This window comes from Symsagittifera roscoffensis, chromosome 5 (genome assembly GCF_963678635.1).
Source record: "Symsagittifera roscoffensis chromosome 5, txSymRosc1.1, whole genome shotgun sequence".
Taxonomy (NCBI): domain Eukaryota; kingdom Metazoa; phylum Xenacoelomorpha; order Acoela; family Convolutidae; genus Symsagittifera; species Symsagittifera roscoffensis.
The window spans coordinates 47,618,799-47,639,176 of record NC_087066.1 but is presented as its reverse complement, the minus strand read 5'-3'; the positions used below and the strand labels follow the sequence as shown (position 1 = coordinate 47,639,176).

Genomic DNA, 20,378 nt, shown 5'->3' with positions numbered 1-20,378 from the left:
TGGCGAAACTTTATAGGCAATGAGAGAACGTTTAATTATGGTTTTTACAAGTTTTTTGTTGCAATTCTTAAGTTTTTTGGCAAATGAGGAAAGGCTTTCTATTTTTTCTTCCTTTACTTTTTACCATTGCGATAAGCGAACGTTTGCGTTTTTCACGAGACTTTTTTCTCGTGAATGACTTTGTTCGCTGAATTCGCACATGAAAAATGTTACTTTTGTTTCACTTGCTTCATTGTTATGTCAAATTCAAAGAGAATTCTGCCATTGAAGCAGTGATTACACCCATGCTTGAGACGGCAAAAGAAGTTTTTTTAATAAACTTTAACTTGAAATTTCTCAAAATTTGAAATTCCCAACGCTGTACTTGGGTACTGTCAGAGTACTCTCAGAAATCGCAAATGTTGCGTTCAAATGCGACTGCTCAATTGCTTTTGTTTTCCGAAAAGTGACGCTTTTATGTCATTAAAAAATTTTCAAAGAATGCAATTATAAAAAACTTGAAATTACGATAATCGGGTGCTGTCAAAGTACACTCAAAGATGCAGATCTTATTTCCAATAGATGCAGTTTTTTATGAGTTAATAAAACTTCGAACCACCGGAGGTGCGTTACACGATAGTTTGATTGATTTCGAAAGATATTAGTGACTCAATTTTAATGCAATGTTTTTCAAAATTGATCATTCAATTGATTTTGCTGCAATTACTTTTCCGAACATGCGTTTATGCTTAGATACAGATTGTTTTTTTGTCGCCTAACTTTCTTGTACTAATGTAACTTTTTTTTTCAGTTAGGCCGAGTTAAGTGATGAAATACAACTTTGTGATGGGTATCGACACACTTTTTTTGTGAACTGATGGTTCGTAGTTGTTTTTTTTCTGGCTGAAAACAAAATACTATGTAAGTCTTAATTGACGTCAAAGCGTGAAATGCTAGCCTCAAAATCCAATGTGCTCCTGACAGTGCACAGATGAAACTTGTCGAGAAAAGGGGATTTTAAGGGCGATAGTTGAACTACCGGGGCTGTACGTTATCTCAAAATCGTTGCAGTTTTGGTTTCGATATCGAAAGTATATATACATTTGTACTTTGAAAGCAAGAAAAATGGTTACTATTGAAACGTATTGTGGAAATTGATCTATTGGATTGTTTTTCAGAGTGAAATGACTGGGCGGAACTCCAATGAAATCAAGGACAAGGTGATACTAAATAAGCATACAGTGGACTTCACGACTGGCACTGACTTTCCAGGAAACTACCCGCTCTTACCAGACAAGCCCTGGAACGCCTCCGAGTATGCAGGTTACTTATATTTTAATAACAAGGGGGAAGGAAGGAGTCTATATTTTATATGTATGGCCTTTCTTCTTTGAACTTCTAATATTAACTACACCATTCTATTGAAGTTGGATGAAATCCTATCCAACATGACCGCTGAAACGACGACGAAAAGTTTCTTCTGATCTTTAAAAAAGGATAAATTTTAATAGAATTTCCTTTCGGAATAAAAGAAAAGATTAACCAGGTTTTCTCAGATAGGGCGAAGTTTTGGAAAAATTATATATTTCATTGAGTATCTTGCAAGTAGTAATTAGGGTAATTTCAGTAAGTTTAAACCATGAAGGAAATTGTTCCTAACTTGAAGTGACTTTTTATCAGAATATCCAGTGTTTTTTTAGGAAACGTAGTGATGGAAATAGTCAGTGAGGAGGACTTGGCTACGTTGGAGTTCGACATAATGTACACTGATGCGCCCATTGCCAATGCATTGAGACGAGTGCTTCTCTCGGAGGTCCCGACGGTGGCTATTGGTAAGTCGATCAACTACTCGAAGTTATCAGGGATAGCAGGTCGCTGTGCAACAAGCACAGAAATTTCTGACCACATTTTTTTCCTTCAAATTTTGTCGTTTTTCGTTTGTGGTGCGATGAGATAATCTGAAAAAAGCCTAAAACTTGGATATATTCGGTGATATCTGTGTTTTAGGCATTTTGAACAACAGCTTTCTTCAAAAACTGAATAAAAAAAAACTGATTTTTTAAAATTTTTCCAGTAATTTTTTTATTTCAACGATGGAGCGAAAAGTGAATTAGAAATATAGTTCAACTGGAGTAAAACCAAGTTTTTACGGGTTAAGTAAAAAACTTTCACTTTATTTTAGGCATGCTTGCTCGCCTTATTTGATCGAAATTAGACCAAAAGTTTCAAACGGGTTTTTCTGGACACATCGAAATTTGATGATTGTTTGTGGGGCCTGATTTTGCGTGGAAAAAACTATTAAAGAAATAAAACACCTGAAGGCAAATTTCCTCTCCACTTTCAGTGCTCGGAACAATGACTATTTTGTATTGACATAAGCCAATGGTTGTGTCATTATACTTGTTCACTTTTTCCATCGCGCATTTTTGTGTCAGTTTTTCTGTCCAATTTAGAATACCTTTTTTCTGCTCTTCATTTTTTGAAGCACAACCTTTGCCGCTTGTGCTATAACAGGCCAGCGTTTCATCTGATACTTTCATGCGATTTATTCCCGAGTCTTACCGTTGGTAGAAAATCCATAATTAAAGTAGTTTTAGATGCGCGAGCATATCAAGTTTTTAAATAGTTTCGAGTGGATTTGATTTGAATGAAGAATTTCTAATGAATGTTTTGTAAGAAGAATATTGTTTGTAACACCAGGAATGCTTCTGAAGTAAATGTAGTAATTGAATGCCTTTGAAGTGCTCGTAGAAAAAACTTCAACTCTTCAAATTGCAATTATGTTTTGCAGAAAAAGTGCTCATGTACAACAACACCTCAATAGTACAAGATGAAGTGCTGGTGCATAGACTGGGTCTGGTGCCCCTGGATGTGGATGCACGGAGGCTGGAGTGGAGGAAGGGAGCCTCGAGTGACAACAAGGATAGAGACAACATAGAGCCAAACAGCAGAGACACTGTCGTGTTTGACCTCAAAGTACGATGCACAAGAAACAGAACTGCCAAGAAAGGTCAGTCAGTATGTTAATTTCAGGCGCGTTTAAGCCCTCCATCCTCCAGAAATTCGCGACAAGGCTGTTTTTCTTTGATATTTTTGTGACATCCCTTCATGATGTCATTCATTCTAATTAATCATTTGAACCGAATAGATTACATAATTCACCTTGATGATAAAATAGAGCTGCATCATATATTTATTTAACTATGTAAACATTGATGGTAATTAATACCAATCATTGGAATCTTATATCGAGCTAGAAATCAATTGGAGACAAATCAACTGAATAAAATATTCTAATCATGCTCTTACTTGCGCCGATCGGCTTGCGAGATATCAGAAGCTAGGAATCGGAACCAGCATCCTTTTAAAGCAAGATAGGTCTTAACCGCTCGAGACATATCTAAAATAATGAATCCAATCTAAATACAATTGATAGCCAGTAGCGCTAAATAAAATTACCAACTGAACAGCTCGCATTAAACTAAACGACAATATATCCGTATTATCCATCCGCCAGATACGGTATATTATATGGTGACTTTCGCGGGAATTTCTACTTCTGGATTCAAAACAGTCATCGGCAATTCCAAACATCATAATTCGAGCAGAAAGTGACAACAACTTTGCTGTCGCAGAACAGCGAAAAATAGCTTGATCAGCACAGCAATGCTCAGATGTTGGCGGCAGAGCAACAGTCATTAAACAACTAACAGAGAAAGAAAGGAAAAGAAGACACTCACAACTTTTCAACATCTCTGGGCTGACAACTTCCCCAATCTACAGAAGCAGATATGTGGATTGTGTCCTACAACTTCTCTACTTTTGGCTCCAGTCAGATGGTATGTCAAGCGAGCTTCTGACAAGGCAGAAAAGGAAGTAGATGAAAGGTTTTCAACGCCAAAACATTTAGTAAAACAGATAAACTCAAAACTCTCAACTGCAGTAAATTGATATTGTAACTAATAAGTTCCCCAACCAAAAAAAAGTGAAGTAACGGAAATATTAGCAAACCTGATGGCACTAATAACCAAAAACAGAATAGCAAAAGCTGCATAAAGTATAAATAATCCAAAATTGCGAAAGTCTAGCAAAATTTTCGTGTAATCCACTTAAATTGACGAAGTGCTGTGCTTTGTCATCAACTGTTTCATAAACTCGTTATTCATTCAACTGTAATAAGATGGCCCACGCGCAAATTTCGGTCGAACCTTACGGAGGAACGGAAACAGATGACTTTCAGCAGTTTGAGCAATTGTTCCGAGGATACATCGGAGTAGCGGGAATTGACCCTGGCCAACAAGCGAACTTCTTACAACTACATCTACGAGAAGCGGCACTACGGTTTTACCAGACGCTGCCAGCAGCAATCAGAGCGAACGTGGAGAACAGCTTCACAGCTCTAAGGGATCACTTTTGCAATCCGCAGCTCCAGGAAGTCCACGTACTGAAGTTAGAACAGCTCCGGTACGACTCCAAAACCGATTCACCCGAGAACTTCTTGGTGAACTTGACGAATAAAGCGCAACGAGCGTATCCAACGCCTGATTTGCCAGCTGTCGACCCAATCGATGTTGCATTAAACGGAGCACCATTAGTAGCAGACACGGCGAGATTTCATCGAGAAACTGCACAAAGACAAAAAAGAATAGATGCAGTAAATGATAATCGCAATGAACAAATTAGACGATTGTTCATAAAAGGAATGCCAAACTGGCTGCAATCAAAATTGATGGAGCAACTACAAGCAACTACTGTCCAAGAATTGTGTAATTTGACAAAGAAGCAAATCATGATTCGAGAAGTATGCCGAAAAGAAGATTACCCGGAAGACAGATTTAATGAAGTAAATGACAGAGTCTCAGAAAATTTAATCAGTGCTCTCACAAAATTGTCCACAAATCAGGAACAAATTGAGAAGCAGATCAACGAAATGAGATCACAAATAGCTGAGCAGTCAAAGAAACAATCGAATCCGCCTTTTCAACAAAACAAGAACAGCACCAACCAAAATGGTCAGTTTAGTGGTAATCAAAATCTAAATAATTTGCCTGGACAGCAACAAAGTGGCAGGAAAGGAAAAAACAGAAATAATTGGCAAAATCAATTTGGATTTAGCAATAATCAGCCTAATTTCCAAAATATGGGACCAATTGCACCTCAGCAATATCCTCCATGGTACCTATACCAACAGTACCAAAATATGCAGCAAAATCAACCGATAGTGCAAATCCAACCAGCACAGGTACAGCCAAACGCGAACTACCTGGAACAACAACAACACTTCACTGGAAATCAGACAGCGCAAGCTGAAATTCAATTTCCCGGTGGACCTTTTGCACCAAGGGTTCGACCACCAGCAAAACGCTGCGACATTTGTGGAAAGTTTTATCGCACAGCAAGTCAATGCTGGTGGAGACAAAAACCACGAGGACAAGATGCAACGCTCATGTTTCCAAATGAGCCAAAAAACTAATAAAGCCACCGAGTCAGCCCCCCAAATCATCTAAATCATCAAAACAATCAATTCAATCCGATGAGATAATCAACCTTTACGCAATAATTCCAGCGGAAGGAACAGTTTTGACCTACACAAAATTGCGATTCTCATTGGGATTACAAAGAAGAGCCCTGGTTGATACAGGAGCCTGCGCAAATGTCATTTTAAAACAGACCTTCGACGACTTAAAAGATGAAAAATCTCTATACCGCCCTCTTAAAATAATTGAATCGAAACTTACCAGAGTACGAATGGCAGGAGGACAACTCGTGCCAATTGAAACAGAAGTAACAATAGAATTTAGATTGGCAGATATGACATTTGTAGAATCTTTTCTCGTTCTACACGCGGCCAACTCAATAATTGTAGGAAATCCGTTCTACAAAAAACACCACATTCATATCTGTGCCAAGTATAATTTACTTCATTTCCCAGACCTGACTCTGCAAATTAACGAGATAAAACCTCCAAACGAACCTAGAAGAATTAATCGAGTGAAAAAATTCCCTCTGACTTACAAAACGTCAAACAATAGCTCCGCATCAAACAATTCTTGTAGAATGTCATTTAAAGGACGCATGCCAGGACATGGCAAAAACAACCGGAATCGTAATTCCATCGAAAGAATTTGAAGAAAATTGCAAAATTGCATTCACTTCCTCAATTAGTGAAGTTCTGAAAAATAACCTGCTGTACATCACTGCATTTAACATCACTGATCACCACGTGACATTGCCTTTCAAAACTGAAATTGGAAAGTTTTCAATTCTGACCCTAAAAGAAGCCGAAAATCTCATACCAATTGATGCAGAAATGCTTGCTTTTGCAAAAATGAATAATCCAGACGATATTGAAATGGGCATTAACGAGCTAATTCACCAAAATGGTGATAATCAGCAGTCTCAACAGCAACGTCAACCCGAGTATGAAAAATTTTGGTTTCCTACACCTGAAACATGTCAAAACCCTGAATTACTTCCACAAATCCAACGTGACATTTACGACCAAATTCTTCATTTTCAAGGTCTCGAAAAAATTGAACTGAAAATAAACTTTCAAGATCGATTGACATTTATCAAGAATTTTAAGTGAGAGAATTCGGTGTTGACACAAGAGCAAAGGTCAAAAGTAGAAGATTTGCTTGTTGAATTTTCGGACATCGAATCGGAGATTTGATGTTGGTTACAATTCCGATCTCAAAATCAAACTGAAACCGGAACACACACGACCTTTGTACACACAAGGCCCACCTACGCCGATACATTTGCGTCAAGAATTGACAGTGGAACTTGCCCTAATGCACTATTATGGACTTATAACAACATTGTCACATTCAAAATATAGCAGCCCATTGTTTGCGCATCGAAAACCATCTGGTAAATTGCGGATGTTGATTGACCTCAGAAGGATAAATCATTCACTAAAGAATGACTATATCAACAGCAACTTTCCGATCTCAAACATGACCGATGCATCAAACCACTTTGCAGGAAAGAGCTTGTTTTCCAACCTTGATTGTTCGCAAGCATACCACTGTGTACAAATGGCAGATGACCTTTCAGTCCAACTTCTGGCATTTAATTTCGGTTCACGAACTTATGCATACAAATGCCTAGCTCAAGGTCTAAGCAAATCAGTAACGGGTTTTAGTTCATTCATACGTCACTATCTTGATCCATGCTTAGCAGCCGACTTATGTACACAGTTCACGGATGACATAGGAAGCGCAGTGAACAATTTTGATGAACTAATACCGACTCTTTCAAAAATCTTTGAATGTGTACGGAAGTCAGGATTAAAATTATCACCGAATAAATGCGAAATAGGAACACAACGAATGAAATTTCTTGGTAATATAATTACACCAGCAGGAATATCACCTGAACAAGAGAAAATTTCGACGTTCCTTAAAAAAATTAAAATGCCGCAAACTGTAAAACAGGTTAAACGACTAATCGGATTTGTTCAATTCTTCCGGAATTATATGCCAAGCCTAGGTGAAAAACTGATACCATTTTATCGCCTACTCAGAAAAGATATAGCATTTCAAACAAATGAGGAGCATCAGAAAAGTCTCGAAGTACTAAAACATGATCTAATCCAGGCAACGGAAATAACGCTCCGCTTACCAAAACCAGGATTACGATACGTAATACTCTGTGATGCAAGCTATCATGGAACAGGTTTCGTGCTAATGGTTGAAGACTATGTGAAAACTGATAATAAAGGCGAAATGAAAACATATGCACCAGTGTCATTTGGTTCAAGACTCTTCAACACAGCACAACTGAAGTTCTCCATCTACTATAAAGAGTTTTTAGCACTATACTTCGCTCTCGATCATTTTCTCATTTCATCTGGGGATCATCAAAGCCTTTGATAATACTGACTGACAATCGAAGCTTAACACAGTTTTTCCAAGCGAAGACAATTCCACCTTCAGTCTGGAATTTCCTGGATCGCGTCATGGCATTCAACATCATTATCGCACATATACCTGGAAAAGCGAATTATGCAGCAGATTTTTTGTCTCGAATGCAAACTGACCCATCAGCTTCACTGTCACTGAAATTAACGGACAAAATACCAGTGCGAGAAATACAGATCGAAGCCACAGCGAAAGTACCGGATGCATCTCTGAACCTGATCCACTCAATGGATGAGGCATTTCCCGAAAAGAAGAAGATCGATGACAACCTCAGAGCACAATTGCTAGAACTCGGACTGTATGAAAGCGTTATGAGAGAGCTAAGCTCGCAGGAAGCTAGCGACACCATCCAACCGCAAAATTTTGTCCGAATAACGAGACCAATCATCGCAGCAGTACAATACCCTGATCCTGATGTTTTCAGTGACCTGAATATGAGTCACGAAGTACTAAACTTGAAAAATGAACAAGACAAAGATCCTGATATAGTAGAAGTTAAGGATTGGAAACGCAAAGAACAAGTTCCAAATCTCACGTACGAAAGCAGCCGCAAGAAGAAGTATGCCAAGCAATTCAATCGGCTGGTAATTGACGACGAAGTTCTTTATCAAAATTTCTATGATGACACGGGACAGGTAAAACATAAGCAATACTGCTTACCAAAACATCTTTGGAATGAAGTTGTGTATCGACTTGACAACTCTCGAACTGGTGGACATCTGGGAATGACAAGAACCACAGAAGAGTTCAGACTTTCCAGGATTCACCGAATTCTTAACTAACACAATCAAAAATTGCTTAACATGTTCGCAACTCAAAAGAGCATCTGCAAAATATCAAATTCCGCCATTGCAGCTAATCTCTTCTCTGCAATGCTTTCCAGGAGACATGATGCAAATCGATATTGTTGGACCATTGAAGTCCCCAGTATACAAATTTGTATTAACTGGAATCGATGTCTTCTCCAAGTACTTGTTTGCAGCACCATTCACGAACGCTAGCGCCGATACAGTTGCAAGGGAACTCACGGAAATATTTTTCATGCACAGCTACATACCGAAAAAGATAATGGCAGATCTCGGAACGACATTCACGTCGGAGCTAATGCATGAATTGACAACTCTATTAGAAGTCCAAATCAACCATGCAACGCTGAGACATCCACAAACAATTGGTCTTGTCGAGCGATCTCATGGACCTCTAAAAAGGATCCTGAAGCTGAATACTAATGAAAAATGGTCAGACTGGCACAAATATGTCCCATTGGCAACATTTATTCACAATACGTCATACTCTTCATCAATTGGATGCTGCCCAAGCTCAATTTTTCATGGAAGAGAACCGACAAAACCACTTGATCTTCGCTTTTCGACGAAAGCAATGAAAGCAGTAACAGCAGAACCAGACTTCGTCACGGCGATGCAAGATGCGATGCTAGAAAAGTTCAAAGAAACAAAATAGAACTTGATTTCTTCGTACCACAAGTATCGAGGTTATTACGATCAAAAGGCACTTGCGCAGCCCCTCAAAGTTGAATCATTTTGTCTACTACTAAATCGTCTGATGACTACTCAATCAGACTTTGGAAGCAAATCAATGCAAGTCTGGATACCCCTGTACAGAGTTGAGAAAGTTTTAACAAATTCGAACTACATAATTCGGAAAGTTGGAACTAATTACACTCAATGTGTGCATCGAATTCGTCTCAGACCAGTTGATCCACAGCATCAGCCAGATGATGTCGATCCAATAGGTCCAACGAAGTTCCAAACGGATCCCTCACTCGGGAAATACCGAAGCGAACCAGGACTTTTCGACGAAAACTTGCCGAAACTCTTAGATGAGATCCAACCTGATAATAGTGACGCAAACGATCAACCAGCCGCACCAGCTAGAATCAGACTGTCAGTACCCTTTGGAGCGCCAGTAGTTGGAGCAGCACCCGCACCAGAGCCAATTCCAGCAGCACCAATAGTGGCACCACTACCGGTCCCAGTACCAGTAATACCACCACCGCCGGATCCACCTCCAATCCCAGGAGCAATACATGTGCCGGATTTACCACCATTTGAACCACCAGCTGCGCCACCACTGGATGTCATTAATGAGCAGGTTCATGAAAGATTACCGAACAACGACTCTGATCCCGAGGGATACAACCTCGACGAATTGTTTCGCGAACCACAGCCAGTTGCTCGAAGAAAAGCAGCAGCCGAAGCTAGAGACCGAATTCACGCCCAACTTCGGTTCAGTAATGATGTTCGATATCATCCAATACCCAGCCGCCCAAAACAACCGCGAAGGTATGGACTCCGAACCGTTGACGGACACTAAGTGGCTCCAGTTACATTCAGTCCACGATCAACGCAGAATGACAATAAAGCAAATACACGAAAGAAAGAGGAGGAGGCGAATGAGGACTTTCCTCCACGAGAGGCGAAAAGGAATTTTTTTAAGGACAGCGTGAAGCGAGCGAAACAACTGACTAAACGAAAAGATGGACCAGGCAGTAGCAAAGATTCGGTAAATGCAATCTATGAGCCAAATTTCTTTGTTGGAGAAGGTGATGTCTTACAGTTCCCTGGCTCTATAGCTCATTGCGTCTTGAGTGACTTCCAGATGAGCAAAGGAATAGCACAGCAAATTCGCGATGCCTACCCAGCACTACAGCCCACGTTGAGGTCGATTGAAACACCACAAGTCGGAGCCTCAGTTTCAATGAACATTCCTTCTCAGAACAAATCAATCTTCCACTTAGTGACAAAATCGCAATATTTCAAAAAACCGTCTTACTATGACCTGACACGCAGCCTACGCTGCATGAAGAAGCAGCTAATTGAACAAGGAATCAAACAAATCGCATTTCCCAAGATAGGATGTGGACTTGATAAATTACAAGAACATTCAGTTTTTAACATCATCTACGACATCTTCCGAAAAAGTGACATCAAAGTCTTCATATATGTTTAAACCAATTTACGGCACTGTCAGCGATCACTAGACCACCAATGAGGAACTTGTACGAAGTGGGTCTACTAGGAGGCAACATCTTCATGAAGATCTCGAAAAATCCACCTGTTGCCCACGTATTAACATTAGGAATAAAAAACTTTTAGTGCCCCCACCAAAGTTGTGAGTGGATTTAAAAAATTCTGACGCCATTCATCACCAGTGCCCAAATGAGGAACCTGTACGTAGTGGGTCCACTAGGAGGCAACATCTTCATGAAGATCTCGAAAAATCCACCTGTTGCCCACGTATTAACATTAGGAATAAAAAACTTTTAGTGCCCCCACCAAAGTTGTGAGTGGATTTTGAAAATTCTGACGCCATTCATCACCAGTGCCCAAATGAGGAACCTGTACGAAGTGGGTCCACTAGGAGGCAACATCTTCATGAAGATCTCGAAAAATCCACCTGTTGCCCACGTATTAACATTAGGAATAAAAAACTTTTAGTGCCCCCACCAAAGTTGTGAGTGGATTTTGAAAAGTCTGACGCCATTCATCAGCAGTGCCCAAATGAGGAACCTGTACGAAGTTGGTCCACTAGGAGGCAACATCTTCATGAAGATCTCGAAAAATCCACCTGTTGCCCATGTTTAAGCATTACGAATAAAAAATTTTCGGGACCCCCACCAAACATGTGGACGAATTTTGAAAATTTTGGTGCGATTGATCTCCAGAACCCTAATAAGGAGCCTGCTGGAAGCTGGTCCACTAGGAGAAAACAACTTCGCGAGATCTCGAAAAATCCACCTGTTGCCCATGTTTAAGCATTACGAATAAAAAAGTTTTTCGCCCCCCATCAACAAGTCGAAGGAAATTCAAAATTTTTGGGCTCATTGATCTTCAAATTACCAATGACGAACAGGCACGAAGTTGGTCCACTAGCAGACCAAAATTTGGTGACATAAATCAATTCCCAAAATTCCTATCTATTAGTATAGGAAAAACAAGAAAAATAACTTTCGAGGGATATCTTTGCAGAAATGCGGAAAGAAAACACTCAAATGTGCCAGCAAATATCCAACGGAATTGTTAGGACAACCCTGAAAGGTTACAAGCAATGCTGAAAAACATCACGCGAACTTTAAAAGCTAATTAGAACATCATAAATATCAACAAATTTGATGAAAAACTGAAATTCATCAATTTTAATTCTAACTGACGCCAAATTTTGCTCAGGCGAACCAGCAAATTGCCTGAATAGCCTATAGGAGGGAAGTGCAGCTACAGTAGAAGAAACGAATTGAAAACACAAAAAGCCAGACACTGCACAAAATACGATTTTTTTTTTTTTTTTTTTTATTAGCCCCCGGCCTGCTCAGTGCAGGACCAACCGTGGGGGAGGGGGAGATGTCATCCATTTTGCCGCAGCCGGTCCCACCTTGAGGAGGCGGATGACACTGGGACCCCTCCAGCCGTGACCGAAGCGGGATTCGAACGCATGACCCTCGTGTTAAGAGAGATGTGCCTAACCCACTTGACCACGACTGCTCCACAAAATACGATGATCGCGACCAATGCAAAAACATCGTTGAAACGTGTAATTTTGACTTTTTCAAATAAAAAAGTCGATCACCTTCATTCAGGGAGTAAGGCCAACAAAGGCACAAAACACCCATACGAAGAAGACAAAAAGACTTCTGAGGGAACAAAAACAAAAAACGAGTAGAAGACGAAGCATCAAATTATAAGCATGTATAACAGAGTACAAATTGCGTTTCTAGTTGAAAAGCTTCAAAAACAAAGTGAATATTTCAATAAAACAAATCATTGTTAAGTTGTTGAAAACACATTCGCAATTATTGAGGATACGAGAAAAACTTAACAGCCTCATCTTAACTCAAACACCGACCTCAGCATCGACAGAGCAACACGAATGTCATGCAACGAACGAACGAAGACAGCGATACCAAAATGTGAAACGAAACGACGACCAAAACTATTCAGCTACTCCACGCGACAGTACTTGTCGTGCAAATTCAGTTACAGCTGACAACTGAATACATCATGATATCATTAATCTATCCTTATCATATATCACTTTAACTCCCAAACCCCGACTCAAGGTAGCTTAACAATTATCTTCCCTTAAATTGAAATTTGTTTCCTCTCATTTTATAAATTGAAGTAATAACCTGTGCTCCTAGTACTATGAGATCTTCTAACTTATTGTGTTTATTGTGATATAACCTTCGATAGATACATATCTTATTGATAAACGTATATTTTTTTTATCAAAAGCTGTCTTAAATTATTATGTGAATTATTGTAAATGTATCTGATGAAACACTTCAACCACCCGGGAAGACTTCTTCTTGTGAGGTTGTGTGACATCCCTTCATGATGTCATTCATTCTAATTAATCATTTGAACCGAATAGATTACATAATTCACCTTGATGATAAAATAGAGCTGCATCATATATTTATTTAACTATGTAAACATTGATGGTAATTAATACCAATCATTGGAATCTTATATCGAGCTAGAAATCAATTGGAGACAAATCAACTGAGTAAAATATTCTAATCATGCTCTTACTTGCGCCGATCGGCTTGCGAGATATCAGAAGCTAGGAATCGGAACCAGCATCCTTTTAAAGCAAGATAGGTCTTAACCGCTCGAGACATATCTAAAATAATGAATCCAATCTAAATACAATTGATAGCCAGTAGCGCTAAATAAAATTACCAACTGAAAAGCTCGCATTAAACTAAACGACAATATATCCGTGTAATCCAGCGACAAATGGTTAAAACATAGTTCAGCTCCAGATAATTGCTCAATAAAGTCAAGAAAAAATGTTTGCTGGGATTCCATTAACAGTTTGCCGAATGCACAGGCAAATAAAATTACATGTTGTTAGTGGATTCCGCGACAGACATCCCAGTGTCATCAGCCTTCTCAAAGTAGTACGGGCTACGGCGAAATGGATGACATCCCGTCCTCTACGTTTGGTCATGCATTGAGTTCGACCGGGGGCTAAAAAAACACTTGTTAGTGGAATGCGGGTACCGCATAGTGTTATTGGAATCCGCATATTGTGCGTGTAGTTCGCATCTGGTTTGCGGAATCCGCATATTAAGTGTGGAATCCACATTTTGTTTGCGGAATCCGCATATTGTTTGTGGAATCCACATTTTGCAAAACCGCATATTGTTTGCGGAACATGCAAACGCATACTGTTTTCGGAATCCGCTTATTGTTTGTGGAATCCAGTAGCAGACATTAAGATAATTTACTATTCAGTATAAAATAGTTAGCGGATTCCGCAAGCTTATTACCTTTTCTTAAACCGATTTGTTCTTGGAACTTGCCTTTCCGTGTCGTGTGTCGTACAAGTTAGATCTAATTTCGTATAAAAAAGTTATTAAGGCCGGCATATGATACCGGCTGCAATAAAAAAGCTACTTGAATTTGGGGAGTTTTCGATTTCGATAGTGTTGTCACGACAGTTCGCACAAACACATTTCAGCCAATTTGCATATGAGATTTTCCAGTCAAAATAAGTGAGACATTTCGGTGTCCCACTCTTTAACCCTACGATATATAACCCCCTCTGTTTACACCCCCTATATTATAACCCCGTAACATGATAACCCCACAGCAATTTAACCCCCTTTTAATGACGATAATTTGTTTCAAATTAAGTCCTTTTTATAAGTACAGGAGTAGTCCAATTAAGCTTACTAATTGAGGCCTGAAAAGCTAGTCCTAATTCACTTGATGCCTCTAGCATCTCAAAAATAATTGCATTTCGATTAGTAAGAGAAATAATCCTTCACTCACGCGTTTAAAACAGAGATAACCTACATGGTGCTAATTGAAGGCAACAAAAGACGTTTGTGAGTTTTATAAAAAAAAATCATACTGCCTATTTCTTTAACCATTGTTATACCACTCTATCAGATCAGATATAATGTTTGAAGCGTCATTCCATTTTACTTTATCTTCGAAAGACAAACAAATGCTAGTGGTATCAGGCCACGAGTATTACCTTAAACGAAAAAACAAGACAACAACAAATTGGAACTGCTCAAAGTACCAAACCCATAAATGTCGCGCAACAGCAATTACGGATGGAAAAAACTTTATTGAAACGAGGGGTCAACATAATCACGATATTTCCACAAGAAAACCTGATGCTCGACTAGTTTTGAAAAACATCAAGGAACTAAGCCATAGTAACACCCCAACTGTCGCAGTCGCAACCACCATTCAGCCCATTACAGACAACATTGCCACTCAACTAGCCCTACCATCCGAAGAAAATTTAGTTCGCACCGCACAACGAGCGCGCAAGGAACGACAAGAAGTCTTATCAGTCTCCCCAGCAACCAGAAGTTTTTTCGAAATACCCGAACTTTTCAAAAATTTTATTAGATTTGACAGTGGGCAAAATGATCACGAGAGGATTATTTTATTCGGCGACCCTGACATGCTACGTGTGCTTGAAACATCCAACTTTTCGTTGGCTGATGGAACTTATAAAGTCACCCCGAAAACGTTTTATCAACTTTACTCCATACACGTTAGTCTTTCAGGAATAGCCCCTGCTTGCATATATGCGTTCCTGCCAAATAAAACAGAAAAAACTTACCACCGTTTCTTAGAAGCCCTAAAAATACTAGCCCCTGATAGTAGACCTGAAAACATTTTACTGGATTTTGAGCAGGCCGCTGTTCAAGCGTTTCAGAAAAATTTCCCCGAGACCAAGCTGTCGGGATGTTTCTTTCATCTTTCACAAAGTTTTATGAGAAAAATCGCGGAGCTCGGATTTACTAGGGTAATATGAGAGGGGGTTAAGAAAAAGGGGGTTACAAAACACGGGGTGATAAGCTGGGGAACCAGACATTTCAGCCATAGACTTTTTGGCCAAAAAAATAAGTGGAAAAGAACTAAGTTTAAAAAATCAAAGAGATAGAAACGAAGAGCATGTTGTTAAGATGAGTGAACATTGTTTGTACAAATTTTCAAATAGTTGTGAATTTCATTTCGCTGGTATTTGATTTCGTTATTTTGATTGGCATTCACATACTTTGTTTTCGCTTTCCTAATTTCTTTTTCGGCCATGGGTCTTTCGCCGTTAAAACCAGTGTTTTTTTGTTCCTCTTTGAAACGAGAGATAAATTATAAAATTCGGCAAGATCGATTTTTCGTTGCAACAAACTTGTTGAAGTTGACATTTCATCCTTTCAAAGCTTTGTTAGTCCGAGATTCATCGTGGAAAAGCCTTTTATAAACTTTCCAATTGGCCACTGCAAGTTTTGGCTCCGCTCCTCGAGGACCTCGCACCGGACCAATCTAAATGTCCTCAAAACGGTTGAACAAAATCGACAGCTTTTTGCTAAATTGGCTCCGACATATCTTTTTTTTGCAGCTCTTCATGTCCGAATACAAGTATTTTACTGGAAGTTTTTCATATTGAGGTGAAATTGATTTTCATCTAAATACTTCCTTTGGTGTCACAGTTTTTATTTGCGTCAGACCGCTTGGCCAAAATTAAAAAAGTAAAACGAGTTTCAGCTGCTGGTTGCACCTTTTTAACGGCATTGCGGACAACGTCTTCAAATTCCATGACAATTTTTGGGCCGATTTGATCAAAGCCGCTGAAGAAGTTTACTTGTTCTGTTTGGCAGCAAACCTTAAACTATTGGTATCAAGTTATCTTTTACGACATGAATTGATTAACTTGCAATACCATACATCAGACTGATACAGAAGAGCAAGAGCAAGCAAAGTTGCAAACCTAAAAACTCCGTCTGATGATATGTCGGAGGATTTAAAATAAGAGGTTTATCACCACTGTCCGTGATTGGAAGTTTATCTGGGGGGTCTGCAGCGTTAACAGGAAGCAGTGAATACAAATTGACGGGGAGCGTTCTTCGTGCAGGTTGCCTTTTCTTTCACTTCGTTAACAATTTTTGCAAGTATCTTTGGTATCAGCTTGGAAGATGACAATGCTCACTTTTAATAATAAGTTAACGTACATTGCCATTTAATAAGGCCGTTTTCCGAAGTTTTTTTTGATATCTACAGCCATCTAGGCATTGATATTTTTCCCGCGTGTAAAAGTGACGAGTTCCGTAATAGATAAACGTGGTTTTAAATATAGGAATGGAACTAAAATGGAACGTGCACTTTTTTATTGGCAATAGATATATCTGTTCGTTAATGGGGATTAACCAACGATGATCAGGCCTTTTAAACAAAAAGTGAATTGCTTAAACAAACTTTAACTGCTCATTGCTTAAAATTTTTACAACGAATAGTTACTGAGTCGATAAGAACCTTCTATTTCCACATTTCCTAACCAAACTACCCATTGACCTGTAAGGCGGTTTCCCCTAATGGCTTACCCTCCTCCGCCTTAGGCTAAGTAAGGACATCGGCGTAACTAGGTGGCAAGAACGTGATTTGGTCAAAAAGTTAGTCTGTTCTTTCTAAATTGCGTAACAATTTAATATTGCCCAATATTGTTCGTATTTTCAAAGGGTAATAGTCTCAGATCCAAAGTTGGTTACATGGCCTAACGACTGATCCAGAACTAAGCAAATTACATCATTCTGTGTTATTTTGATTGGGTCATTTGAAAGGCATTATTTATATGCCGCTTCACTTTTCGTCTTTTTAAAGTGAAAAAGTTATGATGCGCGTACCTTCTAACTAGTAGCGCGTAGCAGTCTATTTTAGGCGCGAGTATCAAATTAGTCAGGCGCTTATCAAATTAGTTGAGGGGCGCGTAGCTTTCATCATTTTGGTATGCTAATGTTTAATTTGTCTGAAATTTCTTTCTCCGAAATGTCTAGGTTATTTTGTCTGAAATTTCTTGTTTTAAGTTGGCTGAAATATCTCTCTCTGAAATCTCTAAACATGTTCGATAGCCTTAGAAGATTTCTCAGGGAATGCAATCGAAATAGTCCCTTGTAGCCCATGTCGGGAAGAAAAATGACTACCACTAACGAGTTTTTAGGAAATGGCTGCAATCTGCTGCTAATCAGCTGCATCCAACGTTTTTAGTGGATTTATTTATCGGTAATTTGAATATTTTTTCAATCTAGACAACTCAGAAGTCTTCTTTTGCCAAAATAAATGAAGTTTTTTTGACACGCAATATTAAAAATCTGTCAAAAAGCTGAGAAGCAGCGGTATAACGATTTTTCGTTACATTCGCGAAAAAGGATTAGCGGCGAAACGTCTTAGTGGTGTGAATTCTCTAAATGCGATCAAGTTCGAGTTTCAAGGCGAGCTAAATGAAATTAAGCCAGAGTATTTTGCTTACTATAAAAAACAGTTGTCGGAACTGATTTCCATGATGCAAATGATTCATAGAGTATATCAAGCGCATCTAGCCTTTCTTGCAAATAGATAAGACTGAAGTTAGAATCATATTCTTCAGGTATCATTGTCTAGATGGTTTTCAGTGGTATATACTCAAAATTGTTTTGATGATTATATCAAGATTTCGTACATTTTATCGTGGAACCAATGATTGCAAAAAATTGAGGCGAGAACAGATGACAGAAGTAGAATGCGTTGTTTAGATGAGACAGACAAGAAGAAGTTGTACCATGATGCCAACGTGTATGCCTCGCACCTCAAGTGGGTTCCTCTGGACGAACAGAAGGAACTGTTCCAGGAACATGAACCGAAGCCTCTTTATGGAGACATACTCGTGGCAAAGATGCTACCAGGACACGAGATTGACTTGCGTTGTTTATGCTATAAAGGTCGGAATGCTCAGAAAATTGATAATCCTATCATACTGGTCTCATCGATTTCGTCAAATTTAAAAAAATGATTCCTTGCAACATGTAATGTTGACTGGTTCCAACATAGAAAGTTGTCGGATATAAAGTTGTCTGCTTTTTGCTATCGATTTTATCTTTGGCTGAAGTAATTGACAACTTGAAATATCTAAGTAATAATGAACAATCAGTCGGGAAAACTTGAGTTTAAGCATGACAAAATGAAGGCATATTACTCTCTCCATCATGGAATTTCAAAAGGCCAAAAAATAATTTGAATAATTTTAACTCTAGTTGTGGGTTTTAGTTTTTATAGTTTCCAGTAGAAAGACCAATTGATCAAATTTTCTAAAATTGGGTTAATTTGGGTCAACTGTTTGAAATTTTCAAAGTTCAAAGAGCCTTGGATGACAAACTTCTTTTCTCGGTTTTCTTCAGTTTTTAAACTTTTTTGGCTGTTTGCCTGTGTCTGAAAGGTTCAATGTATCAATCAATAGAGATTTTAAGATATGGGGATTATCAAAGCTTGGCCTGTTATGGGGATTATCAGTTAGTGTTATTTCCAGGTATTGGAAGAGATCACGCTAAATTTTCGCCAGTCGCCACTGCCTCTTACCGATTGATGCCCTACATCAAATTAAAAGAACCCATTTATGATGAGGAAGCATTCAAACTTCAGGGGTTTTTTGCAAATGGAGTCATCGCAGTTGAACCTACCAAGAAAGGACGAATGACTGCACGCGTCGATAATGTAAGAGCGGACACGTGCAACAGACAAGTGCTAGAAGATGAAGAAATGAGTCCGAAAGTGGAAATTTCAAAAATCAGAGACCATTTTTTGTTTACTGTTGAAAGTGTTTCATTCTTTAGACCAGACGAGTTAGTTGTCGAGGCTTTGGATGTGCTATGTGCTAAATGTGACACATTGATTGAATTTTTAGGAAATTGATTGATAGTTGAATGAAATTTACAATTTATTTTTGTTCAGAACAGTTTTTTTTCCAATAAACGGTCTATTCCACTGCTTTTATCCCTTCCTAGAAATATTTTGTGGTTTATCGGAGATTAGAATGAAAGACTTAATTATAGAAAATTCTTTTAGCGAAAACGTTGTGGTTTTTAAGAGTATTTCAAAAATCAGAGACCATTTTTTGTTTACTGTTGAAAGTGTTTCATTCTTTAGACCAGACGAGTTAGTTGTCGAGGCTTTGGATGTGCTATGTGCTAAATGTGACACATTGATTGCATTTTTGGGAAATTGATTGATAGTTGAATGAAATTTACAATTTATTTTTGTTCAGAACAGTTTTTTTTCAATAAACGGTCTATTCCACTGCTTTTATCCCTTCCTAGAAATATTTTGTGGTTTATCGGAGATTAGAATGAAAGACTTAATTATATAAAATTCTTTTAGCGGCCAAGATAAAACGTTGTGGTTTTTAAGAGTTTTTCAAAAATCAGAGACCATTTTTTGTTTACTGTTGAAAGTGTTTCATTCTTTAGACCAGACGAGTTAGTTGTCGATGCTTTGGATGTGCTATGTGCTAAATGTGACACATTGATTGAATTTTTGGGAAATTGATTGATAGTTGAATGAAATTTACAATTTATTTTTGTTCAGAACAGTTTTTTTTCAATAAACGGTCTATTCCACTGCTTTTATCCCTTCCTAGAAATATTTTGTGGTTTATCGGAGATTAGAATGAAAGACTTAATTA

The 20,378-nt window shown here is 38.6% G+C and overlaps 2 protein-coding genes across 2 annotated transcripts in view; both read left to right on the top strand.

Annotated features, from left to right (window-relative positions):
* LOC134845446 (GTP-binding nuclear protein Ran-like) overlaps positions 1–20,378 on the top strand; it is a 38,399-nt gene that overhangs the window by 746 nt on the left and 17,275 nt on the right. The gene's annotated exons all lie outside the window — the stretch shown is intronic.
* Positions 1,184–19,650, top strand: LOC134845444 (DNA-directed RNA polymerases I and III subunit RPAC1-like). Its single transcript, XM_063862328.1, has 5 exons — positions 1,184–1,294; positions 1,680–1,811; positions 2,771–2,989; positions 18,457–18,642; positions 19,227–19,650. Exons 2-5 carry the CDS (start codon positions 1,691–1,693, stop codon positions 19,607–19,609), a joined length of 909 nt encoding a protein of 302 aa, XP_063718398.1. The 5' UTR covers positions 1,184–1,294; positions 1,680–1,690; the 3' UTR covers positions 19,610–19,650.

Bases quoted from the DNA above. Each gene is read 5' to 3' on its own strand.
- LOC134845444 (XM_063862328.1), top strand. From the start codon at position 1,691: ATGGAAATAGTCAGTGAGGAGGACTTGGCTACGTTGGAGTTCGACATA. The intron at 1,812-2,770 runs GTAAGTCGATCA...TATGTTTTGCAG, and splicing joins GGTCCCGACGGTGGCTATTG to AAAAAGTGCTCATGTACAAC. The intron at 2,990-18,456 runs GTCAGTCAGTAT...TGCGTTGTTTAG, and splicing joins AAACAGAACTGCCAAGAAAG to ATGAGACAGACAAGAAGAAG.